The sequence below is a fragment of the Artemia franciscana genome, chromosome 7 (assembly GCF_032884065.1).
Source record: "Artemia franciscana chromosome 7, ASM3288406v1, whole genome shotgun sequence".
Taxonomy (NCBI): domain Eukaryota; kingdom Metazoa; phylum Arthropoda; class Branchiopoda; order Anostraca; family Artemiidae; genus Artemia; species Artemia franciscana.
This window is the reverse complement of record NC_088869.1, coordinates 12,489,438-12,505,942: the sequence shown is the minus strand read 5'-3', so window position 1 is coordinate 12,505,942 and position 16,505 is coordinate 12,489,438. Positions and strand designations below refer to the sequence as shown.

General features: G+C 35.0%; 1 protein-coding gene across 1 annotated transcript in view; it reads left to right on the top strand.

Moving 5' to 3' along the window:
- The window catches only part of LOC136028857 (importin-7-like), a 79,516-nt gene extending 63,682 nt beyond the window's left edge, over positions 1 to 15,834 (top strand). Inside the window, exons 16-20 of the mRNA XM_065706793.1 lie at positions 678 to 811; positions 4,236 to 4,437; positions 6,215 to 6,454; positions 8,438 to 8,591; positions 15,509 to 15,834. Coding sequence (XP_065562865.1) covers positions 678 to 811; positions 4,236 to 4,437; positions 6,215 to 6,454; positions 8,438 to 8,591; positions 15,509 to 15,570 — 792 coding nt within the window. The 3' untranslated portion in view covers positions 15,571 to 15,834. The remainder of the gene's footprint in view (positions 1 to 677; positions 812 to 4,235; positions 4,438 to 6,214; positions 6,455 to 8,437; positions 8,592 to 15,508) is intronic.
- Positions 15,835 to 16,505: the final 671 nt, after the last annotated feature.

Below are 16,505 nucleotides of genomic sequence, written 5' to 3'. Positions count from 1 at the left end.
ACAAAAAATATAGTGGTCGTTACTCTTTTGACCACTAGGTAGCGTTGGTTATGTAAAACTGAGTGACTATATCAACCAATAGTTGCATGAAAAAGTGGTTTACTTCCCCCGTCTAAAGATGTAGTGTGAACAAAAGGATCAGAGGTTTAATGACGTTTTACAGGTAAAGGAAGAGAAACTACTAGAAATTGTGCTTTTTGACACTTCAGCTGAGTTCAAACGAATAGAAGGATGCCTTCGGGAGAAATAGAATAACCAGTAAGAAAAAACTCTAAGCAATTAGAAATTTTACGAAAGGCATTGAAAAGTGAAGCTGTGGACAAGGGGGGAGGAGGGAGGAGTATTGCCGCAACTATATTGGTCCTAGACGGCTTAGTACTCCAATGAGTCGTTAGCTGTTGCAGTATATTTTAAAAATGGAGATATAGGTTTATTTAATAATATAGAGATCTAATCAGGCTAATTGATTTTTTTATGGGCTTGGAGAAGCTCTTAAAATGAACCCTGGTGATTTTACTTTTGATTTTTTTTTTTTTTTTTTTGCCTAGAAATATATTGAAGTGATTTATGGAAAACATGAAAGAAAAATTTTGAAAAAAGGGCTAAGTCTCCAAATCATCCACATCCCTCAATTGTTTACCTTCATTTTAAATATGTAACTATCTCTCTAATTTTAGGTAGTTATTGCTGCCCTCTACTATAACCCACAGATGTTGTTAAATACACTAGAGGCACTACCACAAGTAGGTGGGACTAGTGTACTCACTCAATTTATAAAACAATGGATACAAGACACGGACTGTTTCCTTGGGTAAGTTCTTTCAGGGAATATTTATATTATTTATAATGTTAGTCCAATAGAGCCATACCTATCCTTCCGATGGATCTCGACTACTTGACTTTGTAGGTCCTTTTAAGGGCCCGGTGCGTTTGCGCATCGGTTTTTTAATATATAAGTATTGCGAGAGGCCGAGTGTGGCAGCAAAATTTATTTACCTATTATGGTACTTGCGTAAAGTTTCAGCCAAAATATCGTTGAACAGGTACTAAAGAGGGTTAAAGATCGGGATATAATATTCAAAGCGGTGTAAACAAGAAACAAGTAACAGAAAGAAGAAAGAAAAGTCTACCTGACTCAATTAATGATGCAAGAAGCGACGTGATTGTTATGTTTTTTTATTATTTTCGTTATTTTCATTACATTAAATTTTCTTGTCTCTTAGTTCATTAGCTTTTAGTTTGAAATGGTCATTTACCTGTTTTGACCGAGAGCGTTGAAATAAATATTTTTGGTACAGACAGCAGCCTGGTAAAGACAGTCCGTCAGTCAATGAAAGTAGAAAGTATGAAAGATGAAAGTAGGCATGAAATTCTGATGAAGTTTGGAGCTGACATCCTGAAGCCCTCAACACACCGAGATATCCCGGCTCCTTTTACTTCAGATGACAAAAATGAGTCCTATACCTATGCCCACTTAACTATTTAGTGGCTTCGCCGTGAAGGCTTTGTGAAGACTCTTCTACTTCAAACCACGATCATTTTGTTTCTTCCCTTCCCATTGTTGTACTTATTGAAGGCTATTACTCGGTTCACTGAACTATTCATGTGACAATTGAGTGCAATGTCGAAAGCAAAACCCCGCAAGACGAAAAGTAGTTTTTTGTTCAAGACTGGAGTCACGTTGGTCGTCATTCATTCATGTCCAATTACTCAATAAAATTGTAAGTTCCTTTTCACCTACTTAGTTCAGAATTTGGGTCTTATATTAGTGTTTGTGGGATGAAAATACAGCCTAAGAGTTATCTTGCAGAAATCAACCATGCACTTTGGTGCGTTGAAAAATGTCAAGTCCCATCTAGACGTGTTCACAAAAACATGAACGTAACCTATTGGTCTAAAAATCCAAATCTTGTTTCAGCTTTCGTTTCAGCTAAACTCTGGCTCCGAATCTGGAACGAATCCGATGAACTGCGCCCTGGTATAGCAAACGAATTGCGTTTGAAGACAAAAAGAAAGTTCACAAGAGCCCTTAAAGACCACAAAATATTGTTGATGAAAAAAAATGTTGGTAAGATAGCTAGTGATCCTTCACTTTCGTGGAAAAGTTTTAAACGCAGCGATCGGACTTCTGTTGGTAGTATTTCCAGAAAAAAGCTCGATTGGTTATTATAAAAGTGAGTTTTCGTCGTGAGCTCCTTGTTGCAGAAAGAAAATATGAAAAAGAGCTTGACCGTTTGCTATCGAGTTGTATTCGCTCTGCTTTTACAGTGACGCCGTCTGATATTGTGTTTACTCTAAAAACAAATTAAGAGAAAATCATCTGCCGGTGTTGATTTAATATCTGCTAAACACTTGGAACATTGTAGTGATCTTTGGTCGCAGCATCCTTCAGTATTTTTTCAGATGTGTGTTTCATCTGGTATTGTGCCTCAACAGTTTTGTATTGGCCAGATTACGCCTATACCCAAAAAGGGGGAAAAATGTCGATGATTGTCGATCGTATTGGCCCGATGCCATTTCTATCCCTTCTTTTTAAATAATTAAGTCTATTATTCTTAGAGATGTTTTCCAAAAGTGTTCTATGCCTGCTCATCAGTTCGGTTTTCAGAAAGAACTTAGTCGTGAGCATACTTTTTTTCCCTTTTTAAGGTTCTTGTAGATGTGGAAGGTTCCGGGGATTTTCTTGTTCTATGCGCACTGAACATAGCCAGAGAATTTGATTTGTGTATTTTTGCCCAGATTTTGGTAGAAGCTCTAAAGACAAAGGTTTACTTCTCAGTTGTAAAGTGTCTTCGATACATGTATAAACATCTTCATGCTAAAATGAAGTGCGGCTCAGAGCTTTTTAATGTGCTAAAGGGCGTTAGACAAGGAGGTCTTACGTCTCCCGCGCTTTTTAATAATTCAGTAATTCCAGCCAAAGTTTTATCGAGTCTACCTGTATTTACGGGGTTTAGACGTGTCTTTACTTCCGTATGCTAGTAATATCCTGAATCTGAGTCGTACTTTCTCTGGTTGTGAGAGCACTCTCTCCAAGTTAAAACTAAAATATCCGCAGATTGGTTTGAGTTTTTTATGTGAATAAAACTGTGGCTGTCGGTTTCAGCCTTTAAGGATGCTCTGACGAATTCCTCCAACTTACTGAAACTTGTACTCCCATCTCTAAAAGCCTTATTTACCTGGGAATGCCCATTGGATATTCAATTGCCATCCAAAATATAAGAAAAAACAAGGGTAGCTTATGTGTCACTTGTCCCTAACGTTACTCAGCTTAGTTATTTCCTATTTTCTAAACTTTACAATTGTCTAACTGTGCCTCATCTTCTTGCTCTGTCTCTTATTTGGCAACTATTTCCTACTTCAAACAAAACTTGATTACCGGATTTATTTTCAATTTGCTAAATTCCTTTTGCATATCCCCCCTGGACTAGCAACTCTTTTTTGTCCCAAAACTTTAAACTCATCTTTCCATCTACAATTATTATTATTTAAGATTTAACGACGCTTCTTGACTACTATGGTCCCTGCGTCGGCCCTGCAGTGCATTCCTGCAGCGTGATTCGAAATCTGGGTCCCGTATTACCAAGCTAAGGTCAAATCTACTGCGCCACCACAGGACTATCTACAATTATTGATAAAAGAGTGAAAGATTTTAAATGTTCCGCCAGTAAACTTAATCACGTTTGTCTTCACTATTTTATGATTGGGTTATGATTCTTAAAATTTATGTCTCAAGTGTTTTCTATTGTGATTGTGTTACGTTATGGATCTTATGATTATGTATTGTAAAATATTGTAAAACTTCTCTTCAATCTACAAATTCTCTTCTCTTTTCTGTTTTCCCCCCTTATGTTGTACTGTGTCATTTAGGGGATCTGTGCCCTTTTTTGTTTTGACAAAAAATACGAGACTGAGCGAGGTAAAAACTGTTAGGATGTCCGCCTACACACTCGACGACTAGATTTTTCGTGCCTAATCCTTCGTGCCCTACTACGTCAGGTGTTACAACAACAGTGTCCGGAAGATGTGGTGATGGCTTATCATTTTTGTTTTTTGATACTGTGGCTTTTTGTGCTTTTGTTTGACGATACCCATATTGTTGCAGTATGATAAAGTGTACGAATAAAAATTGTTATTATTGTTTCTTCACTTTGTCATATTAACTTTATACATGTTTCTAAGTTTAATCTTTTAGTTATTGTAAACACCGATTATATTGATTTCCATTATTTCAGGCTTCATGATAGAAAATTGTGTGTTATTGGGATTTGTAAGCTTTTAGAAATACCAGCAAGCCATCGGCCGCAAGCCGTTGAAGAAGTGGCTGGAGTGCTACTCCCTTCTTGCATCCTCCTTTTTAATGGATTAAAAAGGGCATATGAAATAAAGGCAGCTGAGGATAATGAGGAAGAAGAGAAAACTGACAGTGAAGATGAGGTAAACCTATAACCTGGGCAGGATCTCTTTTGGGTTGAGGTTTTCAAGATGGTGGGCAGGGAAACTTCTACTTATTTTTGTGTAAGATAGATAAGCCTTAAAAATAATTTTGTCTTAGCTGAGGCTCAACATTTTTTTTTTCATTATATTATGGCCACTTGTAATTCTGCTGGGTAGTTTTAGCAATGTTTCGCAATGTTATTATTGTTACCAGTTATAAATTATAAGTTTATGTTAGTTTTTATAATCTTATAGACAGGTACTTCAGAATTTTAGTCAAGCAGTGCTTGAAGCAATCTTTCAAGTAGGGTACATGACTAGTTATGTGTATCGCTAGGCTACGTGACGTTAGCCGGAACAACATCTAACAGGTTAACTTAGTAAGTACCGTAACTTACTTATCGTCAATCGGTCTTCAAGCATAAAAAGGAACTGAGGGTAGGTTAGAACTGAAGATAAATAGGCAGATAGAACTGAAAATTATCAATCGGTTTTCAAGCATAAAAAAGGAACTGAGGGTAGGTTAGAACTGAAGATAAATAGGAAGATAGAACTGAAAATTATCAATCGGTTTTCAAGCAACATCTAACAACATCTAACAGGTTAACTTAGTAAGTACCGTAACTTACTTATCGTCAATCGGTCTTCAAGCATAAAAAAGGAACTGAGGGTAGGTTAGAACTGAAGATAAATAGGCAGATAGAACTGAAAATGATCAATCGGTTTTCAAGCTTAAAAAAGGAATTGAGGCAGGCAGATGGAATCAAGAGCCGTGCAATTTAAAAATTAAGTTTTAGTGTAAATCAGTGCTAAACTGTGTGTCTCTTCTCAACATTGTATTTTAACATGAGTGATTGTTTTTCAACAATTTATTTTAACATGAGTGATTGTTTTTCAACAATGTATTTTAACATGAGTGATTGTTTTTCAACAATGTATTTTAACATGAGTGATTGTTTTTCAACAATTTATTTTAACATGAGTGATTGTTTTTCAACAATTTATTTTAACATGAGTGATTTTTTTTCAACAATTTATTTTAACATGAGTGATTTTTTTTAGACACATGATAAGATGTTTTGAGTAAGTAGTTATCGGCACGTCCTCGAAGAGATATGTTTTTACATCTTTCTGATTATTATAGCGTAGGTGTGACCGGTGCTTTTAAAACGTGAGCAAGAACAGTTTTGGAAGAAAGAGTAAGCAATTACTTGAGGAAAGTTGACATTAAGACAATGGACAATTTTGTAAATTGTTAGGAGTTTAAACCAGCAGTCACATTATTTTTTTGGAACTAGAGGAGGAGGGGGGAGGGAGGGCGTAATTTACTAGTCCGGACACAAAAATGGTTTTAAAAAAAAACAATGCAAAAAATTATGAGATTCTTTGTGGACAATGTATACCCCCCTCCTCTCTAGCCATACCAGGTAGATCAGTCAAAATATTATATTAAGATACAATTCCGACATTTGATAGTGTGTTGCATAATGATAGTTGACACATTGATAGTGTGTCGACACTAGATGGTGTAATAGTTTCACTCTATTTTAGATGGTTTCGATTAGCTAGTAAAAAAAAGTTAGTTGCTAATAAAAATGGATAATCAAACAGCCAGATTTTTTCTTAAGTATTGTATTTTCATGCAATAAATTATATTTTTGTGTAATGAATTATATTAATTATTGTGGACGTTAGAATATTCCCTTACAACACGCTTCTTATACAGTAGGATTTGGTTTTGAAGAATTTTGTTTTTAGAATGTCTATTTGTTTTAAGGAGGGATTGTCGTCTGATGAAGATGAAATAGATGATGAAGGTCAAGATTATTTAGAAGAGTTAGAACGCAAAGTTAAAAATAATCCTGACGCTCCATTTAAAATCGGTACGAAAATAGAAGATGTACTTGACATAGACTCTGATGACGACTCGGATTTAGACGAAGGGGCATTTGACATTTACGCCACCATTATTGATGATGAAGAAAAAGGAGTTGACGAATATTCATATTTTAAAGAGGTAAATAGACCCCCCCCCAACCATTTTCTCATTCTCTTACTTGTATTCATCTTCTTTTTATGCATTGATAAACATCCTTCTTTTAATCCAATAAGTAATTCCTCTCTATATGTTCTTTACGTTTATACTTCCCCTGTATTTGCTTTCTTATATTCTAAGTTGCTCATTTTTAATCTTCTGTTTTTAATTAGCCTGTTTTACTTGCTTTATATTCTCTTGTGTTTGTGTATATGTGTGTCATTAAGAAACAAGATATACTGTTTATTTGAGGGTTTTCAATTTCATTTCTTTTTTTTATGCTGTTCAGTATCAGTTAGTACCAGTGGATTAATGTTACTACCAGTGGTGTAACTACAATGTTAGTAATACTATTAACTATTATGTTAGTAACTACAATGTTACTAACTGGTACTACCAGTTAGTACCAGTGGATTAATGTGTTTAGTACCAGTGGTTTAATTTTTTCTACTGAACATGCAACTGACTAATAGGCTAGTGGTGCTTGTAGTCAAAACTTTGGGGAATAGGAAAAAGGCTGATACTTTCAATAAGGATGAAAGAAATTTGTTCTTACAGTTTCTGGATTTTTCTGTATTGCTCCCTAATCTAACACGAGGGTTCCTTGGTTGGTTCTTGTGAAGAAAACGCGCCCTTTGTGTATAGATATGGCTGCACATTTGAATCACTTAAATTGTCTTAAAATTTGTTTTCTTTCAAATTTTGTTTATGTTACAAAACTATGTCTCTTAGCTGGAATAATGAGATATACAAAACAATGATCTGTGGGGTTAAATTTGGAAGCTGGTGATGGATCCTTAGCTGTAAAGTTTTTCAATTTTTGTCCGGCTCATTCTCATTCTTGTTAAAATATGTTAACTATCCTAAGCTCAAGAACAGTCTCGTATAGTATTATTGTCATTCTCATGTAATTCACGCGATTCTTCAGGAAAAGTGTATATGCTCGGTAATGTTGATTTTATTTTTTTTTACTTTTTTATTTCTTTAAACCTTTTCACAAAGGTGTCTCATGGCTCTCTAACAAAGGGTGTGTAACTAGAGAAATTATCTAATTCCTCTGCTTCCTCAAAATCTTTATTCTTATAAAAACGTTTCCTTCGAACTAAAAAAAAAAACTGCATTTCAGAGCTTTCGTAGCAGCAGTCCATGGTGATTAATGTTTTGCAATTGATGAAATAAATAAGTTTTTTCAACTGAAAGTAAAGAACAACATTAAAAGTGAAAATTAAAAGAACTTATTACGTATATGAGGGGGTGTGTTCTCTCCTCAACCCCTTGCTCCTTACTCTAAAGTTTTTTTAGTGCTTTAAATAGTTTCTTATTTAAAATAAATGGTATTCTGTCCTATATAAGGTCATCCGTGAAGAAAAAAGAAAAACATAAACAAGTATCTGTCATCTTTCTTCTTGAAAAAAAGAAAATTTTCGTTTTTGTAGATAGGAGTCTGAAACGTAGGATTTCCGTATATGGTGAATCTAATGGTGTGATTTTCATCGAGATTCCAAGATTGGTTGACTTTTTTTGGGGCGGGGGGTTCAAAAATCAGACAAATGTTCAGGCTCGTAGCTTGTAACATCAAACATTAAACTGAATAAATATATTTTTCGAATCAGCATAAAAAGCCAAGTCTTTTTATCCATCGTTATCAAAATTCCTTTTTTGAGAGTTTCGGATACTATTTGCCCAAGTCTCTCCTTACTTACGGTTCGTTACCACGAGCTGTTTGATAAATCCCTTTGTTGAGCCACAATTTTCTTTTCTTTTTTCAGGCTGAACTTTTTTTCCTCGCAAGTAGCCTTTCAAGAGAAATTTTTTCACTTTATATAATGAGTTCTGTCATGATTGTTTAGCTTTTTTGTCAATTCACTCTTACCAGGATTGGAATTTTCCTGTCTCGGAATGAAAATCAAGAGTTTTTTTTTTAAGACTCGGTTTTCCTAAAGACATGCGCCTATTTTTTTTAAGGTAATGATGCATCTGCAATCATCAGAGCCACGTTTTTACTCTCTATTGACGGCTCATTTGAAGCCGGAGCAGCAGAAGGAACTAAACGATATTGTTACCCTAGCTGACCAAAGAAGAGCAGCAAGGGAAAGTAAAAAACTGGAAAAGCAAGGAGGTACGTTGATATGTTTTGTTGCCCAATTCTGACACATGTTGAGAAGACTTAAGCAAAAAACAGTATCTTGAGATTCTTTAATGTGGGTATTAATTTAATACGTGTAAAGAAGGATCAACTTTCAAACAGATATAGTTTGTTTTTTTCACCCTAGCCGAAAATGAATGCTTTCAACATATTAGGAAAAAAGTAGTTATTCGACCCAAGTCCGTTTGAACAAATTAAAAAGGACGTTTTGACCTTGGAAGCAAGTTGACTTCTTCTACTCTACTCCACGATGATTAAAAAAAAGCAATTTGTCATTGCTATATGAAAAAGTACAACCGCTATTAAGGAAACATATTCACATTTGAAAAATTCATCCTAGCCAATAAGAGCCACCGATCACTACTACCCGAACCAGCCCCTCCCAATAGCCGAACTCGATTACGAAATAAACTTGTACCCCCTAAAGTACGAACCAATCGATACGCAAACTCATTTGTGCCTTTTTTCACATCAGTTTTTAATGCTGAGTTGTAGTGTGTGATTTTTGTTTAAATGTATGATTTTTGTGAAAAAACTGAATTTAGCTCTATGCTACGATAGTTTTTAAATATACCGATCTCTCTCTCTCTCTCTCTCTCTCCATTAAAATGCTTAGGATCTACGAGGAGTATTCCAAAAATACGGGGAACTTCTTTCAATAAATTAATGACAGCCGTTTTCTGAGATTATAGAAGTTGTACTTTTTGACTTGAAAAATAGTCTAAGAAGCCTATTATATGGAAGTTGTGACAAAATCGAGAGCACGATGAGCCGAAGAACGTTGAGGAAAACCCCATAGTGGAATCCCATTCAAACACGGAAGCACCCCAGTGCATTCATCGTTTGTTACAAAAGATTTGAAAAACTGGAGGGGGAATAGCTGTCACATGCACACTCTAACACAGACCTAGTCCCGACACTTTTTTTGTTTTCAAACTCAAATAATAGTTGAAAGGTGTCCATTTTGATAGTAATAATGAAGGGAAACCGGCAGCAGAAACATGACTAATAAAAGTAATCCCAAAATCTGTTCACAAATGCTTTGAAAGAATGGAAGCACCCCCTTGAAAAGTGTACCCACCTTGACAAAAGTTACGTTGGAAAATCGATCCATTTTAATTGGAAGATTAACGAAGGATTACAAATATCCGCTGATTGTTTTTTATAACCCCCGTACATATTTTCCTTGTCAGAGAGTAGAGTTTGGAGAGATAAGATAAGATAATATTTATTTCAACAAAGCGACTATCACAAGCCCAAAAGGGCCGAATTCGTACTTCAGCGTCAGTACAACATCATAAATTGCAATCAATAAAAAGTCAAACGATAAAAACTCGTAAAGTTAAAACAGAGAAAACAAATTTAAACAAAAATGTAGCTAGCAAGAATTACAAAGTTTGCAATTGCAAAATAAACACTCAAACTATAAGATAAGAGTGGAGTGAGAAAAAAAAAGGGGGGGGGGGTATTAATTTAAAATTTCAACTATATGAGGGATTAATGTTCTTAGATAAGATAAGATAAAATATTTAATTTCAAAAAATAACTATCACAAGCCCCGAGGGACGCATTCCGGAATTCGCATTCCAGAGTCATAAAACCATAAAAATAAAAACACATCATAAAAATAGCACAACAACTAAAAAACTGGTTAAACAATGTCAAAAACAACTAAATCAGAAAGGCAAAGCCATTCATTTGTCAAAAAAAAGAAAAAATTAAACGGCAATATGTCAGAAAGTTGAAAAGGTAAGTCGTAAAACAAAACTAAAAGAGTGAGATAAAATTAGCGTTGAAAAGGTTTAAAAGAGAACATATAAACAATCGGTGGGAACAAACGAATCAAACGAACAACGACCTAAAGCACCTCACATGAAAGAGAAAAAAAAACTGGGGGAGGCGAAACTAGTTGGCTATTTTATTTATTTTTTCTGTGATGAAGGGGACAAAGGTTTTTTTTATATCTGGAGGTAACGCAACGAATGGGGGACAAAACTGGGATGGGCTCAGAAACAGCTCGAGGCTGTCGTAATCTGGATGGTGAGTGACGTTTGGGGAAAATACTTGCCGTCCGAGGGTTCGTTATTGCATTTTTTGAAAAACGGAGGCACAACGACGACCTCCTTCGCTCAAGGGTTTCCAAACTAGCTTTTTTTAGGAGCAGAGAGTAAGGCACCTTGCCTTCTTTGAAAATTATTCGCAAGGCTCTTTTTTGTATTGACTCAATTTTGTCTGATTCTTCACGGGAGATGCCAGGGTGCCAAACTGGACAAGCATATTCAAGATGCGGACGGACAAACGACGTGTACAACCTTAAGGAGTGAGAAGGGGGGACGCTATATTTATTTAGGAGCTTAAGGAGGGCGATAGACGCATTAGCTTTATGGATGATATCTTTAACGTGGATATCCCACTTTAAATTTGACGAAATTGTGACTCCAAGTAATTTAACCGAGGATGCATAAATTTCAGGAGGGATAGGATTAAGAAAACAGGGCGAGGATTTGAGGAAACAAATCGGCATTATCATGGACTTAGAGGGGTTTACGGTCATATCTAGGTCCAAAGCCTCACTTCCAATTTCATTGAGTAAAAGATGAAATTGAGTTTGATGGGTAGAGTAAAAGCCAAAACTGAATATAGCCAGGATTACTCTCGGTCTTCAAACAGGCAGGATTACTCTCGGTCTTCAAACACGATAATATATACACATATACACATATATATATATATATATATATATATATATATATATATATATATATATATATATATATATATATATATATATATATATATATATATATATATTAGCTGTTGGGGTGGTGCTTCGCGCCACCCCAACAGTCATTTGTCGATCCCGGTCATCATTTGTGTCCCGGTGTCCCGTTTTTTTCCTTTTTTTAGTTTTTTGTTCTTTTTCAGTTTTTAGTTTTTTATTAGTTTTTAGTTTTTTTTCTTTTTAGTTTTTTTTTGTAGTTTTTACCTTTTTTTAGTTTTTTTTTTCTTTTTTAGTTTTTAGTTTTTTACCTTTTTTTAGTTTTTTAGCTTTTTTAGTTTTTTTTAGTATTTTCTTTTTAGTTTTTTTGTAGTTTTTACCTTTTTTAGTTTTTTTTCTTCTTTTGTATTAATGTTAAAGCCAAGGTTCGAACCTGGAACCGCTCGGACCTAGGACCTGGAACATAACGCTTTACCAACTCAGCTACTTCGGCTTGAATAGATTCGTTTTTGAATTGGTATATGATGAAATAATTCAGACGTCATATGCGGACAGACAGACAGACACACAAACAACTTATTTTTATATATAATAACTAACCGCAGCACCAAGTCGTCTGAGGCCAACGCAGCTAAGCAAGCTCCTCCTCCAACCCAATCTATTCCAGGCCCCCCTCTTTACACCCTCCCTGTTTCCTTTTTCCTTACACCCGTTTCCTTTAAATCCTTATGACATCGTCCCTCCCTGACGACGACAACCTGCTTTCTGTTTAGCCCTAGAAGGTTGACCAAAAAGGATCATATTCGGCAATCTGTCATCCGCAGAACGTGGCCTAGCCATCTCAACCTTTTTTTCATTATAGCCCTAGAAAGTGGGATTGAATTACATTTCGTACAGCCTACTGTTTGGAATACGGTCTCAGCCGGGTACCTAGAACAATCCGTAGGTAATTTCTCAGAAAAACATCTACTAAATCCTCATCCGCTTTTCGGAGCGCCCATACTTTAGGGTCATATTTGACCACTTTCATCATTGTACCTTCGAACATTCAAATCTTTGTTTGCAGACTTATCTTCATATTCTTCCAAACTTTTTTTAATTGTGAAAAAACAACCTGAGCCTTGGCTATTCTACTATTAACATCTTCACTGTTCCCACCGTCTCTACTAATAATACTACCAAGTTAAGTGAAGCTGCCGACCTGATCAATCTTTTCGTTACCCAACTTCACCTTTTCGTCTTCATTTATTCCTATCCGTAGTGACTTCTTAACATTTATTTTTAAACCTGTTCTACCACCCTGAATGCACAAAACCTCCAAAAGCTCATTCATTTCGATCTCACTTTCATCTAATATGCTTAAATCGTCAGCCTAATCAAAGTCCAGGAGAGTTTTTCCTCCCCATTTGATTCTGTGGTCTCCCATTGCCTTTCCTGTTCTCCTTGAGACAAAGTCCATCAAAATATTCCATATAAAGGGGGATATAACGCAGCCACACCTTATGGAAAACACCTAAGAAAATTTAAATAAAGATGAATACTTATTACAAACAATACTAGTAATAGAGAAGTAGAACTAAACAGCAAATTCGGCCTGTTTGAAACACCTCATAAGCCACATCTAAGAGAATTTAAAATCAAGAAGAATACCACGAACAATGCTAGTAATACAGAAGTTGACCTAAATAGGTAGTTTGACCTGCTTGAAACACCTCACAAGCCACAACTAATAGAAAACATTATGAATCCGAGTTTCTTCCCCTGATCCTATCATAGAGCAAGCTTATGAAGTAGGTCTGGATCAGTTTCTGGATCATCAGCCCGATGACGATTCTGTGGTCAGTACTCGTTCTGTCGTAGATACCATCTAAAAATTAAAATGGAAATGTTCATCTGGTATTGACCATGAGTGCATGTCATTGGAAAAACGGGGAGAACTTCTTACGTCTCATATGTCCCTGCTTTTGCAGATGATTTTACCTCAGGCTATCGTTCCTTCTTCTTTTTGAATCGGAGATCTGATTCCTATCTCTAAAAAAAGGGAAATCTGAAGCCCACTGTACATCATTCCGCCCTATTACTGTAGCTACATCCCTTTGCAAGCTCTTTGAGCTACTATTTATTAGGGAACCAGAAAAAGTTTGCTATACCCCTTCACACCAGTTCGGATTTGAGAGAGGTACCGGGTGTGCCGACGCTTTAACCGTTATTGCAAATGCCCTGATTGATAGGGAGTCGTCTGGGAAAAGCCTTGTTTTGGGGGAATATGATGTCAGACGTGCATTCGACTCTTATCCATACAATAATGCTTCTGAAAGCTGGTAAACGAGGATTGAACCTGGCCATTATTTGTTCTCTTCAGGATTTATATTCAAACTACATATCCGCCTGAAATTAACCCCAGATAAAGGCATGTCCCCAATTCCACGTAGACAACTTACTGCAGTCAAGAAAAGGGCCCGTCAAGGAGCTATCACCTCCCGACCTTTTTAATAACTATGTGCTTGAAGCACAAGATCTGCACCAACTGTCACTGCTTCTGTCTTCCGTAAACCTTTCCTTGATATGCTATTCTGATGACATCCTAAACATTAGTCGAGCTCTTCAACGTATCACTGAATATCAGAAAAATTAGCTTAAATTTAACTCCTCTAAATCTGAATCAAATTTCATAACATGTTCTATAGTTGATCCCAGGTTAATGTTGGCAGTTTTAAGGTAATACTGTAATCTAGTATCTGAAATTTCAGAATTTTTTTCTATCGAAAAATCATTACGGTACCTGTTTTTTGTACTGTTCTCCATATTAATCTCAAAATAATCGGTGACCTATCCATAATCTTACTGTTGAACTGTTAAGAAGATCCAATTCAGAATTTTACCCGCACGAAAAGTACTTGCGACCGTATTTACCAAAAAAAGATAATTTTACAAGCACAGAAGAGTTCACAATTTTTTTTTTCTCTTTTTAAGGTTGTTTCTCACCCTGGCTTTTGTTTTCTGGTGTTATTCACGGTTCTTCCTTTTTTATTCTTAATATTTTCTTGTACTTGAGACAGCAGAGCAAATATGTTCTTTTTTTCTTGGAATATTTGCTCATTTGCTAAAAATCCTTGATTCCTTGTTGTTTTTTTTTTTGCTAAGTAAAAAAAAAAGCCAGACACTATAAAAAAATGGGCGTCAAATGGGGAAGGGGGACTTGCCCCCTAGACTTTGAAAAATGCCTTTTGAGGTAGATTTTCATTTAAATTGCCTTTTTTTATGTTTTTATGGTAAAAATGGAAAAGTCGACAAGTTTTTCCTCCTTCCTAGATTTTCGTGAATTGAGACCACTGGTATTAAAGTAAGAATAACTAATTTTTGACCAGACAAAGTTGTATCATTGCCCTAACCAAATAAAACATTCTTTTTTTCATTACAACAAACCATCCTATTTAATTTTAAGGGGTCGTTCATTTTTCACTTTTGTATGTTTAGCGTCAAATTATGACTTATTAAACTGTTCTATTCTTGTTGAGGCCGAAAGAATAGAGGATAAAATACATCGTTCCAAAATTCAACCCATTGCACTTTTAATCTAACATTTCAATGCAAGAGCAAAGATGTTATTTGGAAAATTAGCTTATCCATTTTGGCAGTTGCAATCTGGCTCATCCAACATGACCAGACTTATGTCTTGTTTCCAGGAGGGAGGAGTTGTAACCTCCAGATGTTTTGTAAAATAAGACCAAGTCAAACCTCACAAAAAAATTTGTGTATATTTATTTGGGTATAATGATACTGTGGGTGGTGGAAGGAGAACACGGGTCAAAATTCATTAGCAGTAGCTTCAACCCACAGACCATTAAAAACGATTAATTTTTACTCCTATTAAGTAATATCTAGGCTTAAAGGATCGTTTCTTCTTAAAAGCGATTGGTGGTACCCAGCGGTAATTATGAAAAAGTTTCTCTTTTAGCGATTAAATAACTGAAAAGCGTGTATTATTAGAGCATTTCCAGCAGAACTTTCTTGGATATAATCTTCATTCGTATATCTTTTCTTGCTCTGTTGTGTATTAATGTATAATTCTATTCTCTAGCATGTATTATTTTTTTAGGTTTATTAGGTTATTTTTTTATAACCTATTATTTTTTTGATAACCTTTTATTGATAACCTATTATTTTTTAGGTTATCAATTTGGACAGCAGACTGTTCCAACAGCGTTCAACTTTGGAGGCTTCAGCAGTTAGTTTAAATGAATTTCAAAAAAATAAAATTTAGGTGCGCTTCTTTTAAATTGTTAACCTTTATATATGGCATTCATAAACTTCATACAACTAGTCTGTTAATATCTGCTATATTGTGCCTTTGTAATCAAGAAATTGACGATCTATGAAAGAGTAATTGTCAGCCGTATGAGACTTCTACAGTTTTAGGCAAAATTTTATGTTATTTTGGAACCATAATTATGGAATAAAATTTCCATGGTTTAAAAAGGTAAACCAGTATTATGATATTGCTTTATAATTTGTAGCTTATTGCATGATAGGTACGCGATAAGAATTGTTTATATAAAACAAGTTTTGTGAAACTGGCGCCACTCATAAACAATCATTACTGACACTAAGAACTCTACACTTTATGACAACTATGCAACGAAATAATGGCCTGTTTTTGCTTTTTCCTTGATCGCGCTGAAGAAGACAAGCGGCTGTTCTCTGGGAATATATATATATATATATATATATATATATATATATATATATATATATATATATATATATATATATATATATATATATATATATATATATATATATATATATATATATATATATATATATATATATATATATATATATATATATATATATATATATATATATATAAATAATCAAACCTCAAAGAAAGCTCACTAAAATACAAAGGAGCAAAAAAAAGAAGAAAACGAGAAGGTAAAAAAAATAAAAAATAAGAAGCAACTGAAGCGAAAGTAAAAAAAAGCTTATTAAGTTCTTCCGTGATAAAGGGGATTCAACCCTCAGTAGCTGTATGGACCTGCGAGTTCTTAGTCTGAGAGAGGGATATCAAAGGAACCTATGAAACTGGGAAAATATTCTTTGTAAAGGTATTGGAAATAGGGGATTTAGAGTAAAGTAAAATGCTATCTCATCTTTCTTTATGG